This window comes from Podarcis liolepis, assembly GCF_965112155.1.
Source record: "Podarcis liolepis genome assembly, chromosome: 16".
Taxonomy (NCBI): Eukaryota; Metazoa; Chordata; class Lepidosauria; order Squamata; family Lacertidae; genus Podarcis; species Podarcis liolepis.
In genome coordinates this window covers 29,580,978-29,605,438 of record NC_139567.1, presented here as the reverse complement: position 1 = coordinate 29,605,438, position 24,461 = coordinate 29,580,978, and the positions used below count along the sequence as shown (strand labels likewise).

At 49.3% G+C, this 24,461-nt stretch overlaps 1 protein-coding gene across 3 annotated transcripts in view; it reads left to right on the top strand.

The window, feature by feature from the left end:
• The first annotated feature begins 342 nt into the window (after positions 1–342).
• The window catches only part of STX1A (syntaxin 1A), a 39,618-nt gene continuing 15,499 nt past the window's right edge, over positions 343–24,461 (top strand). Inside the window, exons 1-5 of one of the 3 annotated variants that reach the window (XR_014519995.1) lie at positions 343–482; positions 10,587–10,664; positions 11,757–11,856; positions 21,071–21,145; positions 21,976–22,049. Coding sequence is in view for 1 of the 3 variants with exons in the window: in XM_083479418.1 (XP_083335544.1) it covers positions 375–482; positions 10,587–10,664; positions 11,757–11,856; positions 21,071–21,145; positions 21,976–22,049 (435 nt within the window). In the remaining 2 variants the exon portion in view is untranslated. The remainder of the gene's footprint in view (positions 483–10,586; positions 10,665–11,756; positions 11,857–21,070; positions 21,146–21,975; positions 22,050–24,461) is intronic. The other 2 variants (XR_014519994.1, XM_083479418.1) reach the window with 2 other exon arrangements.

Here is a 24,461-nt window from a genome sequence, read left to right as displayed (position 1 = left end):
CGCCACTCCCGCCGCAAGGCAGGTTCCTCTTTCAGGCTCTCTGAAGCTTAAAAAAATAAGCTGGGGTCCATTGAACCAGACGGGGCTTGCTGCAAACTAAACCTGTCGAGGATCTGAGCGTGCCTCTGAGCATGTTGGGAGTGCAGGCGCCCGCGCAGCTGGAGATCCGCCTAAGAAGGCGGGGCGGCGTTCCTTTTCTCCCAAAGAGACTGGAGAGGTAGGTGGGAGCTTCGCGCGGCTCGGGCTCCTTCTGGGGTGGCCCCGTCGCGGGTGGGTGGCGACGCGGAGGCGGCCGTAGCGGAGTGGGCGGACGGACAGACAGACAGGCGGGCGGCCGCTCCCCGCTCCCCTCCCTCCTGCTCGGGCTCCCGCGCATGTGCCGCCCCCCCCCCTCGCCGTCGCGGCTTGCTGCTCCTCCCTCGATCGCCGCCCAAGAGAGCGGAGCCGGAGCCATGAAGGATCGGACGCAGGAGCTGCGCACGGTGAGCCCCGTCGGGGAAGGGGCCGCGGGAGGGAGACGGGGTGGAGCCCCCCATCACAAGGCTAACAGGGAGGGGTCCCCTCCAACCGTGGCCCCTCCAGCCTTGCCCCCTCCGTTTGAAGCTGAGCGAACCTCCCCGTCGAAAACGGAGCCAGCGTAGAACCGGAGGGGGACGACAGCGATCCCTCCTCTCTCCATAGGGCGGTGCCGTCCATGGATGCATGCGGCGGGGGTCGTGGAACATTTTGCCCCCCTCTCAACTCTCCAGGGAACGGACGACAAGGCTGTGCCCGCTCCTCGCGCCTCCATATCGCCTTGTTGATTCGTGGGTGTAGGGTGGAGAGATAGGGGGCTGGCTGGAGGGATCGCCCCAGTTCTGATCTGCAGGAACAAGGGCGGCATCTCGGGTGCGGATCTGGTCTTCAACCCCTGGAATTGGGAATGATGAAGCACTCTGCCCCACGCCCGCCATCTCCTTTGAATTCTCTTGGGGGTGTATGTGGGGGGTTGACGAAGATTAGACCCCGTCCTCTTCCTAGGGACGTAGCAGCGCGCATCTCTGGGACGTGCGGCGTCAGAGGGGAGAGGCGGCTCCTGAGCATCTGCAGAGTGCCTGCTCTATCACCCTGAGGGCGTGGGGTGAGCCAAGCTCTGGTGATGCTGTAGGCCACCACAGCCCCAAAGGGAAAGGTTGCTAATGGGAAGTCCCATCGATGGGGCCAGCTGGGGTGACTTTTCTTCCGGGGAGGGGGGCTTTTACTCACAAATAGAGGCTCTTTCTGTCTTCACGGGGGTGGCGGCTTTGCTCCCGGGGAAGGGTGCTCAGGAGTCCAGCCTTAACATGGCTGTTCTTTACTAAGGGGGCTGCTTAAATTCCTCTAGCTTGTTTCAAGCACCTAATTGTATAATTGTTTAACTGATTTTGGTTGGAAGCCGTAACTTTTTTGAATGACGAGAAGGGAGCCGTGGTATGTTGTTTTCCCAAGCGGAATTTTCTTTCTGTGCTTTTTTTGCCTCTGGCAACCGCAGGCATCTCAGGTGGCTGCCCTCCTGGTTTTCGACTGCCTAAAAAGGAACCTGCTTGAGCCATTGCATAGCTGCCACCCTCTCAAAAACTTTGTTGTTTTTGTTGTCGTTTTTTCTATAATGTGGGGATGGGAGACTTCGGATTCTAGACTCCAACTCCCATCAACCCCAGGCAGGGAGGATGATGGGAGTTGGAGCCCAACGATGGGGGGGGGGACTACAGATGTCCCCCCACCCTTGCTGTAATGCACAGCAAATTTCTCCAGGGCAGGCAGGGGCAAAGATTGAAATGGAAACCTGTGACTCTCTGCGTGCTTGAGGGCTAGCACCTTAAAAGTCACCTGTTGAGCATGCAACACCTGTTTGCTACCGTGCAACACTCTGTGGCTTCCTTATGAGTAAGGTTGGTTGTGGATTTAAGGAAGGGGTGGTCTGGGGATGGATTCAGGACGTTGTTGCTTCTTTTGGAGAGCTAAGAAAACCCACCCACTTTCCAGTGAAACAGAAGTCCCGACATTTGTGGGTTTTGCTGCATTCTGATGGCCCCAAAGAATCGTCAGATTGTAGAGTTTGAAGGGACCCCAAGGGTCATCTCAGTCCATCCGCCTGCAATGCAGCTATCTTTTTGCCCAACGTGGGGCTCAAACCCATAACGCTGAGATGAAGAGTCTCGTGCTTTACCATCTGAGCTATCCAGGCTCAACATAGGCCAGTGGTTAGAGCGCCTGCTTTGCATGCAGAAGGTCCCAGGTTCAACCCGTGGCATCTCCAGGTAGGGACAGATGCCCAACACCCTAGTGAGATGCTGATGGTCAGTGTGGACCAAGGTTTCCTTGGATAGATCAGTTGGCAGAACATGAGACTCTTAATCCCAGGGTCTCAAGAGTTGTGGGCTCCAGCCCCACATTGGGGGAAAGATTCCTGCATGGTTGGACTAGAATCACTAGATGGTCCCTTCCAACTCTGACTTTCTATGACTGCACACCACATGGCGCCCTGTGCCCTCCAGATGTTCTTGAACTACAACTCCCATGAGCCCCCGCTTCCCCATCCGTGATGCAGACAGCGCTGACCTCCGTGGTCCAGTGGCTGCCTGACTCAGCAAGACATTCCAACAGAGGTGCATAAACTCACGAGCCATAAGGAAAGCCTGCTGGATCAGGCCAATGGCCCACCCAGTCCAGCATCCTGTTCTCATAGCAGCCAACCAAAATGAAGCCCATAAACAGGACCTGATTACATGAGCCCTCTCTCCCTTCCTGGGGCATCCAGAAACTGGTATTCAGAAGCATCAGAGCATAGTCATTGTGGCTAGTAGCCATCTATAGTCTTCTCCTTCTCCATGAATTTGTCTAATCCTCTTTTAAAGCCGCCTAGGTTGGTAGCCATCACTGGCTCCTGTGGGAGGGAGTTCCATAGTTTAACTATGTGCTGGGTGAAGAAGTCCTTTCTTTTATCTGTCTGAAATCTTCCAGCGCATTAGAGGGTTCTTGTTTTTGAGGATGGGCTAAGATTCGGGAGTCTCTGGCAGGGATCTTGGCTAGATGGGTTTGAGGGTCTTCTTTTGTACAAATCATCCTTGACTCACAGATGCTGGCTTTTGTAAAAGAGGTCATGGCTGCTTTTATTTCTCATACAAATATTGAGGCACGGGGGTCACTGAGCGCCACTGGCATATGCAAATATCTGGCTCATTTAAGACTATAGAGAACCCTTAGTCTCCATGATGGAACTCGCAGGTGGAGAACACTTTTATAAATCTTTTTTATTTGCAAAGGGAATCTTCGTGTGAGTTAATATTTTATTGACCCTTTAGAGTTGTGCAGTATCTTTGCACTTTTGTCCTTCTAAGCTGTGACGCTTTTATGGTTTATATTTTTGATTCCTTTGTTTTCTTCTCCCCATCGCTCTTATTTTAATCTTTCAGTTTGCAGCGCGCCTCCCTAGGAGAATCAGGGCCCCTCCCTGCTGCCTTCCCTTCCCAAGTGGGTTTAAACAAACCCCAGTTGCTGTCTACTCAGCGCCCCCTCTTCTGTGCTCCAGCCCTTCTATTCATCCAGAATAAATTTCTGCTGTGGAACGGAAAAGCCACAACTTGCTTCGAGCAAGGCCTGAGGGGGAGGAGACTGTGAGAGCATGTTGGTTGTGGCATGTTGATGGAGGAATGAAGCTTCGTAGTAATGAGGCATCCCAGAAAATGAGCAAGGCTTTTTCAACTCTGGGGAAGGAGGTCTCTGCTTGGCCAAAGGTGAACCAGAGGGCACCTGAGGGTCCAGCTTCAGCCTGCGTCACCTTTTGGGGCCTGCAGACTTCCCAGGAAATAACATAAGAATCTACTGGGATCAGGCCAGTGGCTCATGTAGTCCAGCACACAGTTCTCACCTTGGCTGGCCAGATGTCCTAATGAAAACCCCACAAGCAGAGTTTGAGCCCGATAGCCTTCTCCCCTCCTTTGGTTTCTAGCAACTGGTTCTCCAGAATGTCATGGAGGCAGAGCAAAGCCAGTCCTGGCCTAGTAACCCTCTATAACCCTCTCCCACACAAATCTGCCCAATCCTCCTTTAAAGCCAACCATGTTGGTGGCTATCGATGCCTCCTGTGGCAGTGAGTTCCGTAGTTCAACTAAAAAGGTACTTCAGTCTGTCCTCAGCCTCCAGCTTCCAAGGAATGTTCATGCATTCCAGTGTTATGAGAGAGGGAGAAGAGCTTTTCTCTATGCACTTTCTCCACGCCAGGCATAATTTTATAAGTGTCTTAACATATTGCCTCTTCTCTAAGCTAAAAAAACCCCCAGATGCTGCAACCTGTCATCACAGGGGAGACCCTCACTTGCCTATCAGGCATGGCCAAACTTGGCCCTCCAGCTGTTTTGGGACTACAATTCCCATCATGCCTGACCACTGGTCCTGTTAGCTAGGGATGATGGGAGTTGTAGTCCCAAAACATCTGGAGGGTGGAGTTTGGCCATGCTCTAGGTCATTGTAGCTGCTCTTCTCTTAACCCTTTCCAGCTCTACAATATCCTTTTCAAGGGGTGGCAGCCAGAGAGGTTTCCATTGTGTCACTGTGTGCCTTTAGGTAGCCTTTGGCACCTCGCAGGTGGAAAACATGGAAAGTTATGGAAAATATTCTTCCTTTGTTTGCCTGCCTGCTCTTGGCTTACAGGGGTAGACTGCCTTTGCACATGGTGGCTCTGCTCTTTGTTGCCGCCTAATGGGTCTGGAGTGGTGAGCGCCGCTTTGCACGGACACCTGCGTGATCTGGGACTCTGCTTTTGCTGCCAGCGATGAGTTCAAAACGTTCGCTGGCCGCTGGCTTCGTGACTTGCTGTGCGTCTCCTCGGGGAGAGCAGATGCTTGACCTTTGCTCCGCATCTAATGGGACCGGGTTGGCTTGTTTGAAAAAAAGCCCGTTAACTGGGCTAATTGGCCAGCTCTGCCTCCTTTCCTTTGGGGTGTGCTATTCTTAGCCCGGGCTGCTCAGCGAGGCGACTGTTCCCTTTTGGCTGCTGTGCCAAATGTCCCCCTCGAAAGCAGCGCAGCTGAAGAACCTGGAAAGCAAAGGGGAGACGTAAGGAGAGATAAATGGCCCACTCCTGGCAGCCTCCCCACCCCTTGCACGCCAGGCTGGATGCCAATGATTCCAGCAGGAATTTGTGGTTGCTTCTCGGCTGGTTTCAAAGTGAGGAGGTGCATTTTCAAAGGCTTGTTTATTATGCATCTTATAAAATGTATACACACCACTTGATTGTGTAAAAAAACCCAACAACCCACCTCAAAGTGGTTTGCAAAAAAAGATAAAAGAAAACCGAGGGGGGAAATACAGTACTTCAAAACATACAAAATGTTAAAATACTGAAACAGGTTATACAATTCATATCGGTGTTTCTAAGCATATGGGTAAGGTGAAGGTAAAGGGACGCCTGACCATTAGGTCCAGTCGTGACCGACTCTGGGGTTGCGGTGCTCATCTCGCTTTATTGGCTGAGGGAGCCGGCATACAGCTTCCAGGCCATGTGGCCAGCATGACTAAGCCACTTCTGGCGAACCAGAGCAGCGCACGGAAACGCCATTTGCCTTCCCGCCGGAGTGGTACCTATTTATCTACTTGCACTTTGACGTGCTTTCGAACTGCTAGGTTGGCACGAGCAGGGACCGAGCAATGGGAGCTCACCCCGTCGTGGGGATTCGAACCGATGACCTCCTGATCGGCAAGTCCTAGGCTCTGTGGTTTAACCAACATCGCCACTCGCGTCCCTAAGCATATGGGTAGGTTTGCCTAAACAGGAATGTTTTTAGCAGGCGCTGAACAGAATATAGTGAAGGCACTTGCGTGGTGTCAAGAGGCAGAGAGTTCTGAAGGATAGGTGCTGCCATACTAAATGATTGAATTCTTACAAATGCGGAACAGGTGTCCTGTGGCACAGGGCCATCTCTTCCAGTTTAAGCGGCCAAGAAGGCAGAAGTGGGGTAAGGCGATGTTGTAGGTAAACTGATCCCAAGTTGTTACGGGCTTTATATACTAATAGTAACACCCTGAACTTAGACTCATAGGAGATCTGCAACTGGTATAGATCTCTGAGCACAGGAGTTATCATCTTCTTCTTTGGCGATCACTCGTAGCCGAGTAAGATTGTCTTCCATAAACACGATTTTAACAGTGAGTCCGTAAGTGACTGTGGAGGCCAATTCTGAATCCACACGTCCTTCCACAGTGGGGACGTTGGTTTCCGGGCGGGAGTTGATCACAGCGTGGATTTGTCAAGCTTGCCTTCCTCATCACGTTTTTCCCTTGCGCCCTGAGTTTGAGCATCTTCAAAGCCCATGACACCTTTAGTAAAGGAACAGGAGTTATATTCTGACAAGAACTCACCCCTGTTTGTGCTGAATGCTTCAGCACAATTGCTAACAATCAAGCATGAGGGAGGCCCCACATAGAGGGTTGCATGTCTCTTTGAATTTGTGTCCAATATTCGTTCCAGATTAAAGGCCTCTTTTCTGGATTTGCTTTCTTTGCTTACTCCCCCCCACCCCCACCCCCGCCAGCACCCAGATAAGGTCATTGTCAAAGTCTTGCTGCAGTCTAGCCAGTGTTTTCTGTGATGTGGTGATTTTCTTCCCACCACTACTTTTTAAAAAAATTAATTGGAACACCAGCCTGTCTGGTAAGGGGACACACATCAAATGCCTGTGAGATTTTTTACACACACACACACACACACACACACACACACACACACACACTGTACTCCTGTGTGTTTAAGTAAACTGTTTCCAAGTGCTGGCCATTTTATTGGTTATTAATCACACTTGCGGGGGGGGGTATGTCTATGTCAGTTTCTCTTCTCACCAGGGGGTGGGGTTAATTATGGATTTCCGTATATTTTCCATTTTTAATATGGGAGAAATAGTGCTATTTAGTTATTTTTTCAAAAAAAAGAAAAAAGAACATTAATGCAGGGAAGCAAGTACTGTAATTAACTCCCCCTCCCCCACCGGTGGGAACTGAAACTGACAATAACCCGGTTTGCACATCACAGTAAACCCTAGACAATTATTGACTGTCACTGCACTAATCTGGGTTGTTTCCTCCTCCCTACTAGCACACAGATCTGCAAACCCTGGCATTGTTTTATGTTCAAACTAGGGATCAGGGTTTGTTTTGTGCCAAAGAAACCACAGTCTGTAGCCAGCCTACTTGCTGTCTCTGACAGTGGAAGCAAATTGTGGCTATTGTGGCAAGTAGCCATGGGCGACCTCATCCTCTGTGAATTTGTCTAATCGTCTTTTGAAGCTGTCCAAGTTGGTTGTCAGTCCTACATCCCAGGGCAGTGAGTTCCACCGTTTAACCATGCGCTGCCTGAAGAAGTACTTCATTTTCTCTGCCCTAAATTTTCCAGCCTTCATGCAGAGAATGTTCTCCCCATCTCCCTTCGCTATGTACCATGCATAATTTTGTATGCAAGGGGCTTCTTGGCAATGAAGTACACTCTCTCTCTCTTTTGGGGGGGGGGGTGGTCTTGTCTCCTGTGTGCCACATAGGAGGGTCTTGGCAGCTGCTCTCTGTGGAAAAAGGCCCCTGTTTGAAACAATAGCAGATAAAAATGGCATAATAGGAGAGGTGGAATTAATTGCAGGGCGGGGGGTGGAGATGCTGGGAGTGCAGGTGTGTTTTCCATAGTGGTGTCGAACGAGGGGCGGCTGCTGTTCCAGGCACGCGAGGATTGAGCCCGCCCACCCATTTGCAAACACCCACCCATCCTCTCGAAGCGTACCTAGTTCCAAGGATCCTAGCTTAGCTGATGTTCCTCTGCATTCATTCTTTTGGATGCTTTCCAGAACTTTGCTTTTAGGTGTCACACTTGTCAGATTCGTTTTATTTTTATTTACTTTCTAAGTATACACCCTGCCTTTCAGCATCCAAGCTTTCAAGGCTGGGGAGTCTGGAGGGGAGTCAGACTGGAAGAAAGGGGGTGGTCTCAGCCACACAGCATGATCTGGGAGGGTTTAGGGTTCATATATATTATGCATAGTCTTTAGGGATGCAGGTGGTGCTGTGATCTAAACCACTGTGCCTCTTGGGCTTGCTGATCCAAAGGTCAGCGGTTCTATTCCCCGCAACGGAGTGAACTCCCGTTTTTCTGTCCCAGCTCCTGCCAACCTAGCAGTTCGAAAGCACGCCAGCGCATGTAGATAAATAGCTATCACTCTGGCAGAAAGGTAAACAGCGTTTTCGTGCACTCTGGCTTACATCACGGTGTTCCGTTGCGTCAGAAGTGGTTTAGTCATGCTGGCCACATGACCTGGAAAGCTGTCTGGACAAACGCCGGCTCCCTCGGCCTGAAAGCAAGACAAGCGCCGCAACCCCATAGTCGCCTTTGACTGGACTTAGCCACCCAGGGGTCCTTTACCTTTACCTTTTTATATTATGTATAATCTTAGGGATTGTTGTTGATATGCACTCTGGCATTATGCGTTGGGAAATGACAATGGAAATTATAATCCTTGACATCTTCAGGTAAAGGCAAGTGACCTGTGCATGCCTGCTCAGTCTGCTGTACAACAGGTGCTGCTGCTACCTGTTCATAGAATTGTAGACTTGGAATGGACCCTCAAGGCTGGTGAGGGGCGGGGCCTAAGAAGAGAGGGTGTGGCTTGGAGGGTGTCCCAAGGAAACTATGGACTGTATTTGGCACTTGTGTATTATAAGCTTGGCCATTGTATAACCCCATTACTATCATTAATCTCTCTCTCTGTGTTTCTTTATTTTGAACAAAATTCTTTTCTGGCTCTACTTTTACATTTTCAAAAATGTAAATGAAAGTGTGTTACCTCTAAGGGGGCAATGCTAATTAAAAAAAAAATAAAGGGGGGGGGACATTTTGGCAACTCCCGCCCCCAATAAAGCACTAATCTATACTTTTGTTTCAGGGTTGTTGTTGTTTTTTGACATTTCATGGGTAGTAATAGGGATTTGTGTTAAAATGAACAAGTGCATAGTGCTTGATTAATTATTGTTGTTGTTTTTTTGAAACAATAAAAATAATAATCAAGAATTGCTTGCAAGTTATTCTTCCTCAAACTGGACCTTCCCCACCAACATTTATAGGTGAAATGTTTATAGGTGAAAATGGAACAGCACAGCAAGATGAACATATTGGGGGGGGGGGGAGGTATCCCATGTCCCTGATGGGGTCTATTGCAATTCTGCTTGCATCATGCAGAAGAAGAGCAATGATTTATTAGTGCTTGGGAGCTGCCTGTCTGGAAACGGCTGCTGTCTGCGCTGAGAGTAGTTGCATGAACGATGGGCACTCAGTGCAGAGGTTGATGCCCTCCCCCCACAGGAAGCGAATTGAAAAGACGAGGCAAGCCCAGAGCAGAGACTCATGCAGAGTCACAGCCGGCGACCTCTGCTGTGAATTACTAATTTGGGCCTGTGAGAGCCTTTAGCTTTTTATTTCCCCATTTGATGATGGTGCATCTAAAGTGTCGAAATGGTTAGGATACTAGTTTGCACGGTATCTTCTGATGCCTCTCTTCCTCAGGACCAGGTTGGTGCCGGGGGGGGGGGCAGGCAGAACATCTGCTTTCCATGAAGAAGGATGCAAGTTCAGACCCCAGGGCCATCTCCAAGGGCTGGGACTGGAGAGGAATCCCTGGAGAGCTACTGCCACTCAGTATGGACGATAGTGAGCAAAATAGGCCAGTGGATCAGCTCAGCATAAAGCACCTATCAATAATAATAATAATAATAATAATAATAATAATAATAATAAAAATAATAAATTTTATTTATATCCCGCCCTCCCCATCCGAAGCCGGGCTCAGAGCGGCTAACATCAAATGTATAACACATTAACATAAAACCAGACAATCAATTAAAATACATCCTCAAATCAGACCAGGATCAGAATAAATGTTCCTGTTTAAATCAGCCTTTTATTCAGCTCCATGAATTGCATTGTTTTTAATGAAAGGAGCAGAGCATTAGACTAGATCACTGGTTCCCAAAGTGGGTGGTACTGCCCCCTGTGGGGGACAGTGGGATTACTACATTGATTGCTATGTACCTGTATATGGACATTTTCAGCACAATCTCAATATGTACTTGTAGCTTAGTAAAGAACACCTTTTGTTCAGTAAACTAGATGTTTGTGACCAAAATATTGCTGCTGAGAGGCAAGGTGACAGCAGGGGGCGCTGGCGGTGTAAATGACTCTCGGACTTTGAGAAGTTGGCATCGATGGGTCAAGGTAACCAGTGTTGCTGAATTAATTAAATACCGTAGTTGGATTTTGAAGAAATGTGCAATTAATTGTTGCTGAATTTTAGTGTGGTGTTATCTTCCTTATTGGGTAGTGCAAACCGCTGTTCTGAAGGGTGCTTTTTATGGAGTGGGGTAGGGGCACTGGGGATGAGTTCTTGAAAACAAGGGCGCCGTGGCACAAAAAAGTTTGGGAACCCCTGGTCTTGGTGGTCTCCAAAGACGTCGGCAAGGTGCAAAGTCCCGAGGGTTTCTCTCCTTCAGAAGTCTGTCCAAGAGGGTTTCTTTCATTCAGGGCATTTCATGTCTTCCAGGCTAAGGACAGCGACGATGACGATGACGTCACTGTCGGAGTGGATCGGGACCGCTTCATGGACGAGTTTTTTGAGCAGGTGAGAAACCCTGTTTAGTTGCACGAATTTGTCAGGGAGTCAATTCTTTGGCCTCTTCCTGCAAATTCCTCTCCCCCACTAGTCGCCCCTTTGCTTCTTCTTTGAGCAACTAGACGCATTTTTGGCGTGGGGTGGGGGGGGGGTTTGCACCTGGCAGCTCAGAGCAAAATGACTTGAGTCCTGTGCAGATCATTGGGGAAGAGTTGTGGAGAAGTGGGAAACCTTTTCGGTTTATACCGCTGTGTATAGATATTTTGCAGCATTGAAAACATTCAAAAGTTAAAAACAGACTTCAGTTAGCTGTTACAGAAGGTTGTACTCTTAATTGCCTGCATAGGCCCAGTGGAATAGAAAAGTTTTCAGCAGGCAAAAGTTGACATGGAAGGCACCTGCTGAATCTCTAGTGGCATGGCGTTCCACAGGAATGGGCCAGTGTTGTGAACAGCCCTGAGATCTACAGTTGAAGGGCAGTACAAAGACTTTCAAATAATAATAATAATAGTAATAATAGTAATAATAGTAATAATAGTAATAATAGTAATAATAATAATAGTTTATTTATACCCCACCCATCTGGCTGGGTTTCCCTAGCCACCCTGGGCAGCTCCCAACAGAATATTATTATTAATGATAATAAAAATAAAGTGACAACATATCAAACATTAAAACATCAAACATTAAAAGGTTTAATTGTTGTCAAATAAGCCTCACCAATTCCAGGGAACAACGTTCCTGCAGAGATTCTCAGGGATTGAATTGGGATAGAAGATTTCAGGCAGTCCCTGGAGCAATTCTTAACTGAATTCAGTAGTTCTTATTCCCATACAAGCTGAGTTAAGACTGAAGGCTCAACTGGGGCCTCCTCCCTGGTTGCTGTGGGATGAAACCAGAGGCCTGCTTTTTAAAGAGAACTATGAAGTCAGGGGAGCACTAGCAGCTTGTTGAGGGCTTTCAAAATTAAAACAGGGACTTTGAAGCAGGCCTTGTGGTAAATCCTTATTTTGGCGATGCCGGGGTTTGATGTTGGAAGATGCCCTTGTCAAAAGCCAGGGCGTTCCAAGCTCTCTGCTCACTCTGGCCTCCTTCCTCCAGGTGGAAGAGATCCGGGGGTTCATCGACAAGATCGCGGAGAATGTGGAAGAGGTGAAGCGGAAGCACAGTGCCATCCTTGCGGCCCCGAACCCCGACGAGAGTGAGTAAGGCTGCCTTGCCTCTTCTTGGCTGAGGTGGGGGGGGGGGAGCTTTTGCTGGTGGATGGGGGCAGATGTCTCCGCTCAACAGTGAATATCTTTGTTTCATGAAAACAAGCCCCTTTACTACAGCTCAAGTTGCGACCATAGAATCATAAGAGTTGGACAGTACCTCCAAGGTCATTTAGCTCAACCCCCTGCAATAGCAAGACCCCCTGACAGATGGCCACCCAACCTCTGCTTAAACCTCCAATGAAGGAGAGACCACCACCTTTTGTTTTGCAGGGTGGCACTTTCCCTTTAAACCAGGCGGGGAAGGAGCTCTGTTGGTTAGCTCAGTTGGTTAGTGTCAACATGCAGAGGACCAGGAGGCCAGCTGGACCGTCTCCTTCCAACCATCCCACTGCAAAGACCATCGGCCTCTGGTCCGACGTAAATCAGCGACCCGGGCTTCAAAGCCAGGGCACACTATCAGCAGATCGAACTGCTCACACAGAATAGGCTTGAGGCTTGTGAAAGCATACTACAACTACAGATTTATTAATCATAAATCAGGACGAAAAAACATGTCTTCTCTCTCTCTCGTCTTCTCAGAGAGAACGGGGAAAAGCAAAAGCTATACACACAACGGAAGTTCCCAGCAAGCTCTGCTGGAATGTAAACAGGCATGTGACACGCAACAGTTCCACATGTCTGCTCCTTAAGGTGGAATGGAAATCTCAACAGTTAGAGCATGGTGGTGATGATACCAAGGTTGCAGGTTCGATCCCTGTACGGGACAACTGCCTATTCCTGCATTGCAGGGGGTTGGACTGGATGATCCTCAGGGTCCCTTCCAGCTCTGAAATTCAGTGGTTCTATAGTTTCCATTTTGTAGGGGGGTGGTCCACTCCCTGCAAGAAGCTCTAGTTCCTCAGGTTACCCACCACCACCACAAAAAAGACTTACCCCTCACCTCTTTGCATAAGGCATCGGCAGCGGGGGGTGTCTCTTGTCAGGTTTTGCTGCCCCGCGTGGATCTCTGTGACTTGTTTAACCCCGGCCCTCCAAACAATTGAGCGTTCTCTCCTGTGGCAGGCTGGGGCGCTGCATAAATATCAATTAACTCCCTCGCCTGTGAGCGCATTAGGGGAAAGTGCTCAGCAATTAGCTGCGCCTTAATTTAGCCAGTGGAGAGGGAGCGTGACACTCCTGTGGGTCTAGCAGGGGGCCTGCTACTGCCACCATGCCAGGCGTTACAGGTGGCGCTGGAAGGGCAGGGCAGGATCAGATTTCCTGCCTGACCCAGGATGCCAATCCAGTTGGCCCAGATGCAATCGGGACAGTTGCTTAGCAAAGGGTGGAAGGGATGAGGGAGAGGGGGTACCATTGAGGGGCACCCCAGGGTTATTTGGCATATTCATGGGCATTCGATGCAAGGAGCGGCTCCTCCCAGCGACCTGTCTATTGAGCATGCACAAAAAGTTTGTGGAGGTCAGACTGTCCCCACTCTGTACTGAGCATTTAAGAACATTATTTGAGCCTGCTGGATCAGGCCAGAGGGAGCCCATGTAGCCTAGCATCCTGTTCTCACAGTGGCCAACCAGAAACCTGCAAGCGAGATCCAGTCACAGGAGCTCTCTCCCCCTGCCCTCCCCTCCCCTCCCCTCCTATGTTTTCCAGCAACTGGTGTTCAAGAAGCAACATTGCGGAGGCAGAGTTAGCAGTCCTGGCCGATAGCCATCAATAGCCCTCTCCTCCATGAATTTGTCCAAACTTCTTTTGAGCATAGTTGAGCTATGAAAAGTCCTTTTTAAAAAATCTGTCCTGAATCTCCCACCATTCCGCTTCATTGGATGTTCAAATGTTCAAGTGTTATGAGAGAGGGAGGGAAAATTTTCTCTATCCGCCTTGTCCATGCCATGCATAATTTTATAAACTCCTATCGCATTGACTCTTAGCAAACTCTAACCTAAATCGTCCTAACGCAGCAACCTTTCCTTCATAGGGGAGTCGCTCCACCCCCTTGATCATGTTGGTTGCCCATTTCTGAACGTTTTCCAACACCGGATTAGTGATTCCACAGGGGACCTTCATCCCACATCCATCCTGATTTGCTTCCAGGGCGTTTATGCATCTTATCATTAATCCCTTGTTTGTCCCACATTTCCAGCACGTTTCCCCTGTCACTTTCCTAACTGCAAAAAGTTCAGTGTGGTTGAAGTGGATTTGTGGTGCTAAGGCGACAAAACGCTTTGTTCCATTTCTGTTTCCTGGGATGCATTTCTGCAAAATAGTGCAGGCTCTGTGAACCGGAAGAGCTTTGCATTAGGAGAAAGGATGGCTGGTGTTTGCTTCTTTGAAGCCCCCTTAATATTTTCTCCTGCCTACAAATATTTTTATATTTTTTATTTTTATTTTCACAAGCAGCAGTAGACCATATTTAACAACACCACTCCACCGCCTCCCTCGGCCAATAAAGCGAGATGAGCGCCGCAACCCCAGAGTCGGTCACGACTCTAATGGTCAGGGGTCCCTTTACCTTTACTATCATTGCACAAGTTGCCACGTGTCCTCAGGTGCCTATAACCATTTTCTGTCGATACTGCAAATTACAGTGGCAGAGCGCCTGCTTGGTGTGCAGAATGCCCCAGCTTCAACACATACACCCCTGTGGCATCTCCGGGAAGGGCTAGGAATATTCCCTACTTGAAACCCTGGGGAGCTGCTGCCAGTCTGTGCTGATAATACTAAGCTTAAAAGGTAAAGGTAAAGGGACCCCTGACCATTAGGTCCAGTTGTGACCGACTCTGGGGTGGCGGTGCTCATCTCGCTTTATTGGCCGAGGGAGCCGGTGTACAGTTTCCGGGTCATGTGGCCAGCATGACTAAGCCGCTTCTGGTGAGCCAGAGCAGCACACGGAAACACCGGTTATCTTCCCGCCAGAGCGGTACCTATTTATCTACTTGCACTTTGATGTGCTTTCGAACTGCTAGGTTGGCAGGAGCAGGGACTGAGCAACGGGAGCTCACCCCGTTGCGGGGATTCGAACCGCCGACCTTCTGATTGGCAAGTCCTAGGCCCTGTGGTTTAACCAACAGTGCCACCCGTGTCCTGCTTAGATGCTCCAATAATCTGACCTGGTGTGAGGCAGCTTTCTGTGCGTGGGATGGGAATCTCTCTGGCTTTCCTGCCTCCGGTGCAGGGTGGCTGCCCCCAGCAGCTCCTTCTAGGCATATCCCTCTTCCCGTTCCCTCCCCTCTTGCCTCCTGTATTCCCTGCGTGGGTGAGTGCCGGAGGTTTCTGTGTTGGCTGCCCCCTCTGTCGCTTCTGACTCACTGCCGCGCTTCTCTTCTCTCCCTGCTTTCTCCTCCTCCTCCGGAGATTGTTGTCATCGCCCACACAACCCATTCCTTCCTGCTTACTCCATCCATACCCCTATTAAAAGTGGTCCCTGAGTGCTCTGCTGTCCTTCATTCCAAGGAAACAGAGCCCTGGGGAAGCCCTGGAGTTTCTCACCGTTGGGGTGGCGTGGAATGCTGTTACTCCGCAAGCTTTGCTAGGTGGCTTGCCTATAGCCCTTCCTCCCTCTTCTCCCAGGATAATATTCCCTCCACATAATTGCTTTCTCCGTTCACCGCTGGGAGGGTCAGCTCCTTCCATGCGCAGTCAACATCGATCTTGAGAAATTGCAGCCGCCCTGCCCACCCGTTCGAAAGAGAGCTGGCTTCTCCGGGGACCTCGGGATGTTATTAATGAGCTTTGGGTCCAGGCAAGTCAGGCGAGAGGATGGAAACGGCCAATTTTCCAGGCTGAGTCTCATCCTCACCATCGCTGCAAACATCTCCGCTGTGGCAAGATGGAAATTGCACCCCTTCGGAGATGTTTTGTGTGTTGGAAAACCCGGAGATGGGAATGGGCTGCTTAAGGAAGGGAAGGGAAATGCCTTTGGGGAGGGGGTGCTGTTGTCAAGGTGAGTGTGGAGCTTTATTCTGGGGTGGTTGAGGGCACTGAGCCCTGCACGATGAAAAGGTGGCAATCCTCTTGTCTCTGCCAACTTACAAACGCAGACCTTTTTCCGGGCTGCCCCTTGGCAGCAGGGTTGCTCGACATTTTCCTTTCCTTTATTAGCTGTGATTCTAATTGGACTAGATGAACCCTGGAGTTCTACAATTCTATGATTCCATTCCAGTCTCTTCTCCTGTAATTTTAGTTAGCAGCCGCCTGATAGGATGGAAAGAGCAAGTCCAGGGGTCAGCAAACGTTTTCAGCAGGGGGCCAGTCCATTGTCCCTCAGACCTTGTGGGGGGCCGGACTATTTTTTTTTGGGGGGGGGGAGGAATTTGAACGAATCCCTATGCCCCACAAATAACCCAGAGATGCATTTTAAATAAAAGCACACATTCTACTCATGTAAAAACACGCTGATTCCCAGACCGTCTGTGGGCCGGATTTAGAAGGCGATTGGGCCAGATCTGGCCCCCGGGCCTTAGTTTGCCTACCCATGAGCAAGTCAGTGGATGCTGCTGTCCTCTGGAGCAGGCGGGGGAATGACGGATCTCCAGGTATTGTTGTATGAAGGCACCCTTCAGCCTTTGCTGTTGGCCTTGTTGGCCTGGGACTGATGGGAGATGGAGTTCAACAGCAACTGGGGGGGGGGGGGCAAAGGTCCCAAACTCCTGTGCTGAGGACTGAATCTCCTCGATCCAGCAGGGAAAGGGTAACAGAGCACCTGCCTCAGCCTGATCAGTATAAGCCAGTTTCCTATATTCCTGTTTAAACCAGCCATTAATTCAGAGCAATGAGGGCTAGAGTCTTGGGTTGTTTTTAGAGAAAAGGCCACAGCTCATTGGTGGAGCATCTTCCTGTCTATAGGCCCTGTCCTATTCTATTGCTTCTTGCTGACTGTGATTTTTTGAGTAATTGTAGGAATGTGATATTATATTAAGACTGCATCATCATAATAATATAAAACACCCAGGGCCGCTGCACTAACGGAAACCAGCATCTGGGATTCCTTCTCTCCAAGTGTGTGTCCCACACTGTCCCCAAATCTGTTCTGGGGGGTTGTGGGGGGACTCAGAACATATTTAGGGGCTCTTCATGGGAAGGGAGGGAGTTCTGTCATGGAAGGAAAATCCTCAGACTCAACTCTAGGCTCTTGAAGTCTTCTGAAAGCTCAACAGAAATTAAAGATAAGGCATTCTCCGCTTGCACTGAGGATTTGCCCTTTAATTATTTTCTTCTCCCTGCAGGGTGGGAGTTAATTACTGGCTTCTGTGCATTCCACCCCCTCCCCTTTTTCTTGTATAGCAAAATAGCAGAGCTGCCTGTCAGAGTAGACAATACTGGCTGCATGGGCTGACTCAGTGTGGGTGAAAACTCAAAGCTGCATGGCAATCCCCGATGGCATCTCTGGGCAGGGCTGGAGGGAGCTCTGCCTGGACCCCTGGAGTGCTGCTGCCAATGAATGAATATTATTATTTATTTGTGTAGCCAAAGCCCTTATGAGAAGCAAAATAGAGATAACAGAATATAATACGTTGTGCATTTAAAATAATTGTGCAAACCAGATCTTCTGTCAGATAAGAGTTTGTTCCCCCGAAGAATTTAACTTGGCTTCCCCACAAACTTTTCTCCTGAAAATCGCTGCTCTAAAGGCAAAACAGGCCACTTTTTCAGTAAGTGTCCCCTAATAAAAAGTTACTGTATTTTTCGTCCCATAGGACGCTCCGTCCCATAGGACGCACCTAGTTTTTTGGGGGGGAAATAAAGGGGGGGAAATTCCTTTATTTCCCCCCCCCCAAACCAGGTCGGGGAACAGCGGGATGGCGGCGCTGAGCCTCCCCGCTGTCCCCCGAGCTTGTGGGGCTGGCCGATGTCTGCCCGGCGCGAGGGGCGCTCTGCTTCAGGGTGTCTTGCGCGCCGGGCAGCAGGCTGCTATCCGCAGCCTAGGGAGCCCTGCGGGAACTCCCGCAGGCTCCCCAGGCTTGCTGATAGCTTCCTGAAGCCTGGAGAGCAAGAGGGGTCGGTGCGCACCGACCCCTCTCGCTCTCCAAGCTTCAGCGAAAGCCTGTATTCGCCCCATAGGACGCACACAGATTTCCCCTTCATTTTTGGAGGGGAAAAAGTGCGTCCTATAGGGCGAAAAATACGGTAATCAGATGCTTACACTGACTTGTGGCAGTGGGCCATACTGAGCCAAGTTGAACCAATTGATACAGTACAAGGCAGCTGCTTGTGTTGCTAAGCCCTAAGTAGCGTCAGGCGCATAAATGTATTCTTATGCAAGGGTAAATGGGCATGAGTTATTTTCTCTTTTTACGAAGCTCTGGGGAACTGAGAGAATGGGGTTTCTTTATTTTTTACCAAGGATTCTCAGGATCCCTGTCAAGCTGCAACTCCTAGATAGTTTAAGGGCACCCATGACAGTTAAACCCATTTAAAACTGCTGCAGTGTGAGGCAGGAATGAACAAATCTTACCAGTTTTATTGATTGATTGATTGAATGAATGAATGAATGAATGAATGAATGAATGAATTTATATACCGCCCTATACCCAGGAGGTACAGGAAAGTTCATAGAATAAAATCAAGATATAAAACAACAAAATACATAATAAAAATAAAAAACAACCCAATAGCCCTCCCTTCAAAAACCCCACATTTTAAAAGGACATAGGATGTAAATCAGATCAACCAAAGGCCTGGTTAAAAAGGAACGTTTTTGCCTGGCACCTAAAGGTGTATAATGAAGGCACCATGCGAACTTCCCTGGGGAGAGTATTCCACAGGCAGGGAGCCACTGCAGAGAAGGCCCGTTCTCGTGCTGCCACCCTCTGGACCTCTTGAAGAGGAGCCACACAAAGGAGGCTTTTCTCAGTTTCCCCTACTTCGGTTGGGATTCCACATCATAAGAGTTAGAAGGGACCCCGAGGGTCATCTAGTCCAACCCCTGCAATGCAGGAATCCTGCCCACAGCCATCCCTGAGTGGGCTCGAACCCACTGTGCCACAGAAGGGTTCAGTTTGCATTAAAAAAGAGGAGGGTTCTTGTGAAAATTCAGCACTATTTTCATGCAAATTAGTACAGCATCCTGTTCTCGCAGTGGCCGCCCAGATGCCCATCATGGGGAAATCCCCCAAACAGGACCCAAGCTTCTGTCATGTTCAGAAGCATCGCTGCTTCAAACTGTGCAGGGAGGACATAGCCATCATGACTAGCAGCCATCGATAGCCTTAATCCCCTATGAATTTGTCCAGCCCTCTTTTAAAGGTTGGCGGTCACGACTGCCTCCAGTGGCAGTGAGTTCCACAGTCTGCACTGCGTGAGGCAATCCTTTCTTTCATCTGCCCTGAATCCTGCATCATTCCTCTCCATTGGATGTCCCTGAGTTCTAGGTTAGGAGAGAGGGAGGGAAACTTCTCTCCTTCCACTTTGTCAGGCACAATTTTATCACCATCCATCATGTCGCTTCTTAAACGCTTCAGCCTTCCTTCATAGGGGAGTCATCCCCTCGATCATTTTGCTTGCCCTTCCCTGAACCTTTGCCAAATTCTCCCAGTTGGTAAAATGCTCAAAGGCTGGCAAGGGGGTTCTTTGTTGGACGTGTTGCAGTGTGTAAGCATGCTAATTGGAAAGGAGATGGGCTGGAAGCTCAGCGCTGAGCGTAACCTCAGCGTTTGCCCCAAGGCAGTGCTGATCCTGCTGAGGACGTCTGAGGACCGCACAGATGCTCTGAGCTCAGCGGAGAGTCTTGGCGCGAGGCTGCCAGTGCAGAGACCTCGCCTTGCCCCCGTCGCCTCCTCTGTGCCACCCAGACTTGGCTGCTCTGCCAGCGTTGCTTGGTTACGTTGGCGATGTTCAGAGTTCCAGGTGACGACAATTATCTCCTCTCTGGGCCAAGGGGGGGCGGGTTGCGGAGGGGGCAGGGAGGGAGCAGGCTTGCACCTGGCACCTCCAGTGCCAGGCAGCTTGGGGAAGCTGCAGGAAAAGGGCAAGCAGAGCAATCCAGGAGGGCTGGAGTGCACCGCCCCTGCGAGGGAGGGCTGCAGCTTTTGGGCTTAGGCAAAAGTTGATGGGCAAGATGGGAGGAAGGATAACAGAGGTTTGTGCAATGAGGTCTGGTGTGGAGAAGGAGTTGGAGGGAAGGTTTTCTCCCTCTCCCCCATTCTTTAAGTACAGTGGTACCTTGGGGTAAGAACTTAATTTGTTCCGGAGGTCTCTTCTTAAGCTGAAACTGTTCTTAACCTGAGGTACTACTTTAGCTAATGGGGCCTCCCGCTGCCACCACACAATTTCTGTTCTCGTCCTGAAGCAAAGTTCTTAACCCAAGGTACTATTTCTGGGTTAGTGGAGTCTGTAACTTGAAGCGTCTGTAACCCGAGGTACCACTGTATTTGTTATTTCTTTATTGCATTACACGGATCCCGTCCGTAACACGAGGTTCCACTGTACTATTCCCCCATTGTTTCCTCTGAGTAGCTCAAGGTGGCATAACTGGTTCATTCCCTTCCTCACTGAATCCCCATTACAGCCCTATGGGGTAGGCTAGGCCCAAGGTCCCCACCCACTGAGCTTCATGGCAAGTGGGGATTTGAACCCTGGATTCTCAGGTCCTAGTCCAACACTCTAACCACTATACTGCGCTGGCTCTCTACATATTATGCGCTCTCCCCTAACATATGCATTTTGAGTATGTCTTGTTTGGATAACTCTGTGGAAGGAGGGTGAATTTCAAAGGAGAGCCTCGTTTTGCGGATTTGGCGTCGATTTCAGGAAGTGCAAACAAGGCATGTTCATATTAAAATGTGGACCACAAATTGCATCCGATCCCAAAGGGAACTTGGCAGAAAAGATCTCTAGGGTGGCAGGATTTGGCCAGCACAAGGGTGGGGGATAAATTTAAGCAGTGCCCAACTCTCATCGCAGTTCAAGGGACAGATTCCAGCAGGGCCAAAATCCAGCTGTGAAATCAGGGTGCAATTATGGCCATCCACAAGCATTCCTAAGAACTCAAAAGAAAGTCCTCCTTCACTGGGCACATAATTAAACTATGGAACTCTCTGCCACAGGAGCGGAGAGGGCTCTTCCGCTTGGGTCCTGCTTGTGGGTTTCCCATTCAGGGAATCTGTTTGGCAACTGTAAGTACAGGATGCTGGAGTAGGTGAGGCCATTGGCCTGATCCAGCAGGCTCAGATGATGATCTTACCTTCTCCTGCCTCTTCTGCCTTCCAGAAACCAAGGAGGAGCTGGAGGAACTCATGTCTGACATCAAGAAGACAGCCAACAAAGTGCGCTCCAAGCTAAAGAGTGAGTATCTCCTTGCACACGGGGGCAGGATGAGGGTGCTACGCACAGGGGCTGGTTTGGCTTCCGACCCCCATCTCTCTTGACTTGAGGCACAGCAGAGGGAGGCAGGTGGCATGGCCAGCCTTACGTGGACATGGCAGGAGATAGAACTGCAAGGCTCTGGTGGCAAGATTAGTGCAGGGGGCCACGTTTGGAGCCTCAAGATTTATTTTCCTGGGAAACTCAGCTTTTTGGGGGTTGGGTGGGTGTGTTTCAAGTTTCTAGTCCTCATGCTCAGAGGTGTTGTGGGAAATGGCTGTTGGAGGGGTAAAAGGGGCATCTGTGCCCTACAGAGCAAGTTGTCATTCTCCAAATCAGAATGGAGGAAGCCCCTAAAAGGGGCAGTGGAAAATGATCTGCAAGTCAAGGATGTCCTGGGAACCTCTGCCTTGTTTTTTTCAAGATTTTGAGCTCTCATGGCTTCCACAATCCTTTTGGCTGTGCCTGGAGATCTCAGAACCAGGGCAGCTCCTCTCCCCTCCTGCTTGGAGATAACCAAAGGAAATGCAGATTTGCATCCTTTATTTGGGCTGCAGAGTTCACCTTTCATAGCCCAGATTTTTGCTTTTCCTTCTAAATTAAATGAGGTGTTCTGACTTTCCTGGGGCAGTTTTAGGGATGCTCCTAGATGGTCTTTTGCCTTCTGGGGAGCTATTTTTAACCTAGTCTGAAATGGGCATCAGGCAGGCGAGGAAGGAGAGAGAGAGAGAGTGAGTCCCATCTGTTTCTCAACCCCCGCCCCCTTTCTCTTCCTTCTCTGAATGTCTGATCTGCTTTTCTCTCCCCCTTAGGTATTGAGCAGAGCATAGAGCAGGAGGAAGGGCTCAACAGATCGTCAGCAGATTTGAGAATAAGAAAGACACAGGTAGGTGGCCCTGTTACCCACTCACCGCCTGGTCTGTGAGTTTCTTTTAAGCCCCCGTTAAAGCCTTATGATCCAGTGGGCACTTCTTGTGGCAGTGAGTTCCATATGTTAACATCCAATGGTGTGAACTTCGGGGCACCTGGAAATACTACATGTCACAATATGTTGTCCATAGTCATAGAATTGTAGTGTTGGAAGGTACCACCAAGGGTCATCTAGTCCAGCCCCCTACAATGCAGAAATCTCAGCTACAGAATCCCTGGCAGATGGGATCCAACCTCTGTTTAAAAAGCTCCAAGGAAAGAGAGTCAACGGCACTCAGTCCTTCCTTTCTCCTCTGGCTGATTGGTTCCATTCGAGTGACCCAAAGTCTGGCGTTGGTGTGGTTTGTGACAAATAATATTTATATTTTGAAATATAAAATGATGGAGCTGTATTCGATTTCTACCCAAAGTTAGTTGCCATTAATTTCAGTGTGTCTACTCTTGAGTACAAACTTGGGTGGCTTACACCCCTTGGATGCTTATATTTTGATCTTCGCAGTTAAAAATAATAATAATCAGTTTTGTTACATTCCTTCTGTTTTATGGTTTGTACGACTAGACACCTCCTGAAGATTTTGTCTGCAAGCCTGGCCTTTAATGCTTTAAAAATAAAATTCTCTCTTTCCACTTCCTCCACACCACGCATAATTTATTTTTAAGGAACAGTAAAACTTCTGTCACATCCTTTCATTGAAAAACACCAAATCTTGGCACTGGGTATTTTCCTACTACTGGCAGGGGCTGATGAATGTGGCCCCCCGAATCCTCTCCATCTGGCCCTTGGGACACTCAGTGGCCCAGCTACACCCTCTCCTCATGTGCCTGAGCCAGACTGGGATGTGCCATCAAATTTGTGATGCTGCTACTTGCCTCTGTGGACAGAGGAAGGGGTGTTTTTTTGCAGCTGGAACATACAATGGAAAAATTTGCATATTTTGCTCTGCCCACTTTTGCCTTGGCCCCACCCACTGCTGATTTGGGTCTTGTTGGAACTGTGAGCTGGGTGTTAACTTGGGTGTGGTTTATTCAAATTTCTCCTCAATGCTATCCTGTTAACCCAGGAATCTTTCAACTAATATTTCTGAATTCTCTTTAGGGGTTTTTTTGGGGGGGGCACATTCCATTTGTGGTTCCCATTTCAACATGTTGCTGCCTCGTTCGCACTTCCGAAACAAAGCCAAAGGCAAAATTTCATCTCCCCTTTTAATTTCCTCTACAGCCAAGCAAGGTGTACTCAAAGGGACTGCATTAGGGAAAGTGTGTACCAAATTAAAACGTGTAGAGTCAGTGTGGTGCAATGGTTAGAGTGTTGGATTAGGACCCAAGAGAGACCCGGGTTCAAATTCAGACACAAAGATCACTGGTTGCCCTTGGGGGCCCAGTCACTGCCTCTCAGCCTCACAGGGTGGTAATGGGAATTAAATGAGGAGTTTTTTTGAGTCCACATCTCCCGTAACCAACTAGATTCTTTCTGCGGCACCCCTGTGGGGCTCAGGAGCCCAGTTATGTCACCCCTTGCCTGCAGCCTCTCACCCTTTTTCAGCCTCCTCTCCCCTTTTCCTTAGGATCCCTCTGGGCAGCTACTGCTGCGGCCCTTGCTCTCTAAGCTGCTCCCCTGCCCCGAAAGAAAGGTACCTCTCAGGCAGCCCTGTTTAGGGAAGTTTATAATGACTGGTGTTTTAATGTATTTTTAATCTTTTGTTGGAAGCCGCCCAGAGTGGGTGGGGTATAAATAATGCATTATTATTATTATTATTATTATTATTATTATTATTATTATTATTAATGCAGGTGGCACTGTGGGTTAAACCACAGAGCCTAGGACTTGCCGATCAGAAGGTTGGCGGTTCAAATCCCCACAATGGGGTGAACTCCCATTGCTTGGTCCCTGCTCCTGCCAACCTAGCAGTTCGAAAGCACCTCAAAGTGCAAGTAGATAAATAGGTACCGCTCTGGCGGGAAGGTAAACAGCGTTTCCGTGCTCTGCTCTGGTTCGCCAGAAGCGGCTTAGTCATGCTGGCCACATGACCCGGAAGCTGTATGCCGGCTCCCTCGGCCAATAAAGCGAGATGAGCGCCACAACCCCAGAGTGGGTCATGACTGGACCTAATGGTCAGGGGTCCTTTTACCTTTACTATTATTATTATTATTATTATTATTATTATTATTATTATTATTTATTACTTCCAAGAGGCAACCTTTGCCTGCAGAGCTTAAGGCCTGGGCTGCTGCAATAAACAGCTGTGCAAACCTTTGGGAGGCAGAGACATGAGAGGGCAACAGAGGAAGGAGGGAAAGAAAGAGGGGCAGAGGCCAGTGTTGCCCACACACCCCTGACCATCATTCAAGGCACCCCAGGGTGCCACGG